This window comes from Lactuca saligna, chromosome 5 (assembly GCF_052625555.1).
Source record: "Lactuca saligna cultivar CGN05327 chromosome 5, ASM5262555v1, whole genome shotgun sequence".
Classification (NCBI taxonomy): domain Eukaryota; kingdom Viridiplantae; phylum Streptophyta; class Magnoliopsida; order Asterales; family Asteraceae; genus Lactuca; species Lactuca saligna.
Window position 1 is genome coordinate 95,745,319 of NC_136421.1, and position 9,451 is coordinate 95,754,769.

Below are 9,451 nucleotides of genomic sequence, written 5' to 3' on the forward strand. Positions count from 1 at the left end.
CCAATTTGGTGAAATTGATTGGATATTGATGTGAAGATGACCACAGATTGCTTGTTTATGTGAGAGAAGGCATTTTCAACAGTGTGGACACCGGACTATATTGCTCCTGATCTGAAGTGTTGTTGAAGAAAGGACATGGGATGGATTGTGTACAGCCTGGTAATCTTGCAACCAACGTGAAAACCATCTTCACTTGCCTTCTAGACCAAGTTGTTGATCCATGGATTTATTGATTCTGATGTCCATTTGCTTTTTGGAGGACTCCAGGTTCTAAAATCCCTCACCTTCTTCATATTATATAGATATAACATTTGTGTTTTGTTCTTTTCAGTTTAGGGCTAAATGCAAATCATAGCAACATACTTTAATTTATTTGTGCATTTCTTTCATCATTATAACATTATACTTTAAATATATTTATCTTACAAGCCATTAATTGTATTTTGAAAATTCTATTTTTTTCTCATCAAGACTTAAATTTTAATGTACTTCCAACTATGATATGCTTATATTACACCTCATCATCCTGTAAGAAAAAACTAAATACAAATTATATAAACTGTAATTAAACCCCACTTAATCACAATTAGTCTTTTCAATCTTGACAGGTATGGCTTTCAAGAATGGATGGCCACATGGGATTGGCTAACTCTTTAGCTTTAAAATTAGTTGGAGTTACAATTAACATGCATGATCCAGTTGTGGAATTATTAGCAGGAATGCAAATGGAGGTATAAATATGGCCTCCAAGTTACAGATATGGAAATTTTATCTAATATGACTGTTCAATCCGACAAATATGGCCTCCAGGTATTTTTTTTTTATTTTTTCATTTATCTTTAAAAATGTGGTTGTAAATATGTAAAATGACTTACTAGTTGAGCAATTTTTTTCATCGGCTTGCTATTAATGCTATTGGAGATAAGGCCAATGACTTGATCTTGGATATGTATAAATCAGTTGTCTCAACATTTGAGTCATGGAAGTGTAGCCAAGTTTGGTGAACAAGGGATTGTTGCTTCAGTGATATTATATCATAGCTTGTTCAACTCTACTACCTGTGAAAGATTAATACGGAGTAAAATCATTGTTCATATTCATAAAATTAGTTCCCTAGACCAATTTTACTACCTACAGAAACTTTCATCTGATAGAATTTTGTTGTTTACATGTTAACAGAGTAATTGTGTCCTTGAATTATGTATGATCATGAGCCTCTAAATAGAAAGTTCAAGCACTTTATATTCTTGTCAAGTGAGATTAGATCACTGAATTCTTAATTTACAATCTGGATACTATAGGCTGAGGCTGACAGGGAAGCAGGGGGAAACAAGGGTGTTTCTGACAAGCAAATTCGTTTAAAGATTTTCTCTCCTAATGTTCTTGACATAACTCTGGCATCAGAACAATGATAATGTCATGCATTAAGGCTCCCAACTGTTTAATTCTTGCTGTGACACCAACAAATTCATACCTTGCCAACTCAAATGCCCTGTAGATTGCTGGAAATGCTAATCCAGGTGGTATTTGACTCCATGCACGAGAGGCTGCGTACACATGCTGAATATGTTGCTTCCTTTGGAGTTGGTGCTCGAGAAAAAGTGGTAACTCCTCTCCTCTTTCTTTTTTATATTTCCTTCCACAAAGGAGAATTTTGGAATATAATATTAATAATAATAATACTACTTGAATATGGTTTGTCTGACAGATGATTGAGTCAAGATTTAATGAGCTTCTTGCTCATGCTAAAATACTTCTGAGGAAGAAATGGTTATTTGGAGTACTGGATGACTTTGTCACCAAACAACTACCCCACAATGTTACTTGGGGATTGAGCTTGTTATATGCTATGGAGCACAAAGTTGATCGTTCATTGACTTCCACTCAAGGTCAATTCCCATTCTCAATTCCGATTCATCATGACATTTGTTTACCACAATTGGAAATAGTTTAGTAGTTGTGAATCGATTACCTGAACCTAATGAAATTTAGGCTTTTATTTTTTTGGTTTGCATGTGAGTGGATTTTTTTGTTAGCAGGTGAGCTTGCACAAGCATTGCGGTTTTTGGCATCAGTTGTATCTCAAAGCTTCTTGGCCTTTGGTGACATCTTGGAGCTGCATAGAAAGTTCATCGAACTGTCTGGTGGTGTTCATTGGATTTTTGAACTTGAGGAACTTCTTGATGCTACACAATCTGGTTAGTGTTTTATCTAATCTTCTAGGCTGTTCCTTATTTACTAATAATCTGATGGAAATTGCAGATGAAAATGCCAGTACTTCATCAAAGTCCAATGAGGAATCTGAGGATGTTATCTCTTTTTCGGAGGTTGATATTATCACGCCAACACAGAATTTATTAGCCAGAAAGTTGACTTGCGAGATAGTATCAGGGAAAAGCCTTCTTCTTACCGGTTAGTGTTATGGTCAGAGATAATGATTATAAATACTTGTGAGGATTAAAAAAAAATAAAAAAATAAAATGAAGATATAGTTACTGCTACTACGAGTAAATAAGAAATTATTTGGTACAAGAGAATGTAAGTTTCTATGCCATATCAATGTTAAGTTGAAATTAGAAAGTATAGTGTTCATTTCTTAGAACAAATATATAATTACTCATATATTACTTTATCAGAAAGGATGTTTATGATCTTCATCAAGGTGTGCTAGGTAAATGCTATATTTAACATTAAGATATATTAGAAAATGAGAAATGAGTTAATTTATTTATTTTGATTTGTTGTTCATCAAGCTGGTTTGTATGCATCCTATTCTATGTCCAACACAACAAGGATGATGATGGTGCCTTTATATCTTCTTAAACTGTTACCTAATAATTTTTCTCATCTTATTACATCATATTTCTTCATTTTTAACTCCTTAATTTATCAATCTAATCATTATTAACTTCATTCTTGTAAAACCAGGTGTCTATGCTATATAATGATTGGTTTTCCTCTTTCACAGTTTGTAACATCTTGTATTCAAGAAATAGCAATGTACTTTCCATAAAAAAATTATATATTATATTCTTTGAAAAAATTGCTAGATTGGTAGGTTTAAAAGTATAATGTCCTAATACGAATTAATTTTAAAAGTAGAATTAAATTGACAAGTGATTTTGTGTTGTGTTTTTACAGGATTGATGAAAGCGAATAGATCTAAAGTTAGAAGAGGAAAAGAAAGCTCAAACTGAAAGAGATAAGATGCTGCAAATGCAAGTGTTGCATTCTTCATTTCAATTGTTAGTATGAAACAAAGAGTAAATTAGATGAATGCAAATTTATATATTGTAAGAAATAGAATTGTATGACATTAAATTTTATGCAATGGATTGTATTTTTTGTATATGGTATCTTATTTCTATTATGAGACATTAAATGCAAGTTTAATTTAAAAATTAATAAATATATAAATATATTTTTTTTAAACATTTAAATTTACGATATGCAAAATTGTGTGTCATCTTCATTTATGACATGGCATTTCTTGACAGAGGTTTTAATGGTACGCATTACGTGTCAGTAACACGCGCGTCGTAAGGTTACGACACGCAAATGCGTGTCGTCTTCCTTTATGACAGGGCCTTCCCTGATACGCATTGCGTGTCGTAAACGCGCGTCGTAATTGCGCATCGTCTCTCTTTATGACAGGGCCTTCCTTGATACGCATTTGCGCGTCGTCTGAGCCTTTTACGACACGCAATGAGCGTCGTAAAAGACTGTTTTTCTAATAGTGACATTCACTAATCATATGGAACATTACACTCCAATGAGGTTAAACACCTCAAAACGAGCGTTTGGAGTGACCCGGGTGACATCTTCGGACTTGTAATGGCACTAGGGACTTGGGACTTGAGTTTACTCTCCATAAGTAAACATTTAAAAGAGTTTACAACTATGGAACACACACATACATGAGTTTACGGCCGTAAACTCATATGGGTGTGGTTTTGATGGTTTATGGGCTCAAATGGACATAGGGGTTGCTAGAATGGATTATCTAAATTGCCTCGGAACACTTGGAATGAGTTTAAATCATCAAAAATGATTATTTTATGGGAGTTTACGGCCTAATATAGGCTCCTGGCCGTAAACTCCTTAATCTTAGTGAAAATGATGTTTAATGTTGTTAAAACAAATCACATGTGATTACTAGAATTATTCTAAGACCTTACATGAGTTTTATGGGACATTTGAGGGGTGTTATGGAGTTTACGGCCCATGAGACCCTCCTCGTGGCTTTAAAATCTTATGTAGGGTCATACAAAGTGTTTCAAGGTCTAACACTTGCATAGAAGGGCTTTTAAAATTCATCTAAAGGCTTTAGGGGTGTTTAGTTTGCATTCTAACACCAAAAGTTTTGGAGTTTATGGCCCAAGAACAAACCTTGGCCGTAAACTCTTATAAATCCCACAAATGATGTGTTTTAGGCCCTTAAAGTATTTTTGGTTGGTCCCTTGATTTATTCCAAGGCTTTTGGTGGTGTTGGATGGCTTTCTAACACCTTAGAATTGGATTTATGTCATATTTTGGGGAGTTTACGGCCTAAGCACTCTCATTGGCCGTAAACTCACATAAGTCCCATAAAATTCATGTTTCAAGTGTCCAAATGCTAAAACCAAGGTCCTATAATTCATATCTAAGCCATAGAAGTGATTTGGAAGGGTTTAAGGGCATGAAAACCCTAATTATATGAGTTTACAGCCCAAGAATGTTCCTTGGCCGTAAACTCCTTCAAATGGCTCAAAATCTATGTTTTAAATGTTTAGAGTCCAAATCTTGAAGTCCCATAGCCATAACTAAAGTCCAATTGAGTTTAGGAAGGAGTTTAAGGGCTTAAAACCCCTTTTAATGGAGTTTACGGCCCAAGCTTGTTCCTTGGCCGTAAACTCATGTTCTTGGACCTAAAACTCAATTATTTCATCAATTTGAAGGTTAAAGATGCTGAATAACATGCTAGGGAGGTTACCTTAAAGATTTGAAGCCTTAAACTTGAGATTTGGACCTTAATTCTAGCTTGAGGAGAGAGGTTGTAAGAGTGTAGTGAGAAACTTGCCAAAAGGCTTCAAATGAAGTCTTAAACACGTTTATATAGTGTTTAAGTTTTGGACACGGTGGAATTCTACCCGATACCGGCGTTAGACGGGGTTTTGGTCGTACCCGATTAAGTTACCGTAACCCGATACGGTAATATCTAGAAATATTCCGATCACTAAAGTTGAGTGTTAAAATGATTTTTAAATGTATTAAGACACCCATTAAGTCATTTTAAATGTGTACCAGATAATGACTTAATTATACGGAAGATCGGAAATCGAAATCGGAACGAAGATCGGTTGTGCGAATTGTACTACGAAAGAGTTACAATAAATGATATGGAAATTTCGGGTTGTTACATCGGGGCACGAGAACATCTCAAAGATGGCTTCAGTTCTTTCGATCCATTGGGACAGTGCAATGATCCCTCCGGTTCCATTGAAGAATGTGGGTTTGCAGCTCATGAAATCCTTATAGGTACACCCCTGTGTACGAGAGTGGATTTCACCATGTCTAGAGTTGGTGCCCATTCATGCTCCACTTGCATCACCAGAATTTATTTGGGTCATAGCCGCAGTCACAGTTGCGGCCTATCTGAAACATCACTGGATCGAACTGTGGAGGAAGAGGTGGTGGAGGTGGAGTTTGATTCGTAGGCAGGTCTCTGGTTGGACGCTTGCGACGAGGCATCTTTTACTGAAAATTCATAAAGATGATGACAATGGTGAGAAACAATTGTGAGCATGATGAGAGTGTTTCATGGATTATATTATCATAGACAAATTGTCAGATAGATTCATAATGCAGAGTAGGGAAAACATAAGAGTCTAAACTTTTTCCAATAGTTTAGATGACTGTCAATACTACTGGTATTACTGATGTAAATAAGTTCGGGAAAAATGCCCTATCAGTAGACCTTACATCAAACCATATGAGGGAAAATGATTGACAATTTAGAAGACTACATAACATACTGAAAGATAGGAATATTCTACATACAAGTGTTTCATTCAAGCGTAGATGCTAAAGGCTATTCCTTATTCAAAAGAAAAGATGTGTTAGACATCTTTTTAATGGCGGCAGCGGACGTTTCTCGGGCAAACCCTAAGGTCTGCCAATTGACGTTCCACGTCAAGGAGGTGTCGTTTGTAGACTCTCTGGCGAACCCGGAGCTCTATGACTTCAGCCCGAGTCTCAGCTAATGCTTGAAGTAAGGCCTCATGGTCCATTGCAGACCTCTCCTTAGCATGCTCCAGACGAGTGGTGCGAATGGAGTGCAGTCCTCCATATGCATCAACCTCTGCGATGCGCTGGAGGGCTGTCCTACCTTAGATTTTATTGTGGGAAACTCTTCGGACCAGGATGGAGTACAGCACAAAGCAGGACCCGCCTCAACCTAACCCCAGTCAACCAACCATGTGCACATAAAAATATAACCACATAACAATTAATCATCAGTCAACTGGTCTAGTAGATGACATACATAGCGTACTCTAATCAGGATACCGACTTAACCTGTCACTAACATATACCATCCTAACTACCAGAATGCAAACATAGCAAAGCAATAACACAACAAAAATACTCGAATTACAATCTGATAAAGGTCTGACCTTGGTACCTTTATTACCTGGGACGTCCATAAAGCTCTTAATTCAAGGTCTTAATCCATTAAGACCTACTTATATCACATATGAGACAGCCAAAGCCCTTGGGACCTTATTTTTCTCACTCAAGACCTCTCATAAGGTCTGAAAGGCCAGCTAATCTCGACCAACTCGAATCATGCATCAAGATGAGGTTTTTGGGACAAGAATGGTGTCAAAACTTCACAACACATAGATCTACACAATGTGATTGTCAAGCTAGAGACTTTTTACCTCAAAAGGGCTCTAGAAGATGATGCCTTTCTAGATCTACAAGCTCCAGCCACTCAACTTCTTCTTTGACAACTCCCTCTTTTCCTCTTTCAAGCTTAAACCACCAAGATAAGCTTACCAAGGCCAAGATCTCTAGAAATGAAGGTTGGAACGTTCTAGGGTTTCTTCTGAGGCTAGGGAGGCTAATATGGGAGCTAGGGTCGAAGCCATAATGTTCTATATATAGTGGCTCACCCTCAAATTAGGTTTTAAAGACTCTAGATGTACGCTGGGCGTACACCCGCCATAGACCCGCGTTCATTATCCGATTACGCTGGGCGTGACCCAGCCTATGCTGGGTGTACCCGGCGTGTCCAATTCTCATGCATGGATTTTCTTCACTTTTTCCATTATGGGCCATAAATGTCAATATCTTTAAAGCATCATAACTCCTTCATTCTAGATCCAATTCTGTTGAACGTTATATCCACGGAAAGGCGGCGAGAAGATCTTCGCTTCTAGCCGCACACCTCGATCCAAAACTTTCCCGAATAATAACCCATCGCTCATGAAAGACCGAAACGCCCTTACTCTTGATCTCGGGAACCCGTCAATATATATTTTAAGAACGGGGTGTTACAATTCTCCCCCACTTAAATTAGGCTTCATCCTCGAAGCCTACTGCAACATACACAATAGAACAACCCCTGCACTGCAGACTCCGATTTACCCATCAACTCAGGTTCTTGCAACCTTAGTACTGCGTATTCCCTACCATGGTCTCCAAGTCCTTTGCCTCCGATCGAAATCATGTATACCGCCCTCAGCATCTGTCCAAATTACTCCTGAGTTTGATAACCTGCTGTCTCACCTTCCTTCACTCCAAATCTCCAATCTGCAGGCGCTAACCTCCTCCCTTTTCCAAGGGGCTAGAAATATGATTGCACATCACTCAAAATTGCCACTGCCTCAACGAGCAGCCAACCCGCAGGTGCTTTCGTATATCTGGTACAATCCAATACCTCCTACTAGTGACTGAGGCACGACGGTCATCAACTTACTCCACTTCCTCCCCTAACAGACGACCCACACTCCTTCAGGAGCTACATACCTTTTCCCTTCCAGGAAATGCACTCAACAACTCTTATGCACCTGCGCGTGCCACTGAGCTAAACTCCACTCTACACTATCCATGTAGAGCAACTGCTATTCTCGAACTTCACCTATTCTGATTCTGCCCGCAAGGACTCTCGAGTCCATGTACTGCCTCCCACTAACATGATCAATACCCGGGGCCAGACCTACTAGTTGCCATTGAATCACAGCATACTCAATTCATCTCCTCATATAGATCTATCAACACCTATCGAGTCTTCAGCATTACTGAGCCACCTTACCAGACCTTCAGTCAATCTGGACCACTCTCAGAACCTTCAGCATGTCTGGACCGCCCCCTTAGGGCCTTCAGCCTGTCTGGACCATTCTCCGAGCCTTCGTCCTGACTGGTACGCCCATAGGCCTTCAGTCTCCCCGGACAGCTCAGACTATCGTATCTCATCCCGAACTATCCTTCCTGGGACTCTCTCCCGAACATACTGTTATATCCCTCAAGGGGTTCCAAACTATAACTCCATTCCGATCCCGGAATCCTTTCCATGGCCTAACCCAGGCCTAACATCAAACACTATCTACCCTGAATCCATGGTCTGCTTCCTGCCCCCACTAGTCTGCCACTTACTCTTACCAGCCCACACTCTTGGCTGTCTGAAACACTGCCGACTTCCAAACAACTAATCAAACTCAAATACTTGTCGATCATCCTGAAAAATTTTCCAACTCTCCCCCACTTAGAACACTGACCTCCAAATACCGGTGACTCATCCGGCCTAGAACAATCATCTCTATCCCAAACCTTCCTTATCCATAAACTACTTTCCTCTGAGTGAGTAACCTTCACAAAACTGCTCTCCTAACATTGTGCATCTCGAATCCCAAAAGGAGTCCGACTCCCAGCTGAACACTTGTCACATCGCGAATGCTATACTCAACAACAAGACCACACAACCAATCCTATCGATCCGTCCCTTGGATGCTAACCAGTTACAACTCCTAGCTACAAGACCACACAACCAATCCTGACCATCTTCGCTTCTAGCAGCACACCCCGATCTGAAACCTTACCGAATAATAACCCATCGCTCATGAAAGACCGAAACGCCCTTACTCTTGATCTCGGGAACCCATCAATAGATATTTTAAGAATGGGGTGTTACACCATGTTTCTATGCATTCCACCCATGCAGGCATCGGGCCTTGGAAGGCCTGGTGGGGGATTTGGGACCGGAGCCCCAAGAGGTAGGCTGTAGACTTCGGGTTCGGAGTCGGACCCATCCGAGAAGCCTTCTTCTTGGTGGTCATCCAAAGGGATTTGATGTTCATCCTCAGGCTCTTCTTCAAGCCATCCAACATTGTCGTGGTTTGGGAAGTACGGGACACCATGATGATGTGACAACCCGAAGTTGTTCCATCGTTGTAACCCGTTTCACGCGTAA

The 9,451-nt window shown here is 39.4% G+C and overlaps 1 protein-coding gene across 1 annotated transcript; it reads left to right on the plus strand.

The window, feature by feature from the left end:
* Positions 1–1,508: 1,508 nt before the first annotated feature.
* LOC145045528 (ABC transporter D family member 1-like) lies at positions 1,509–3,197 on the plus strand. The gene is made up of 5 exons (XM_078993854.1): positions 1,509–1,604; positions 1,709–1,889; positions 2,040–2,198; positions 2,263–2,412; positions 3,142–3,197. The coding sequence occupies exons 1-5, from the start codon at positions 1,509–1,511 to the stop codon at positions 3,195–3,197; spliced, it is 642 nt and encodes a 213-aa protein (XP_078849980.1).
* Positions 3,198–9,451: the final 6,254 nt, after the last annotated feature.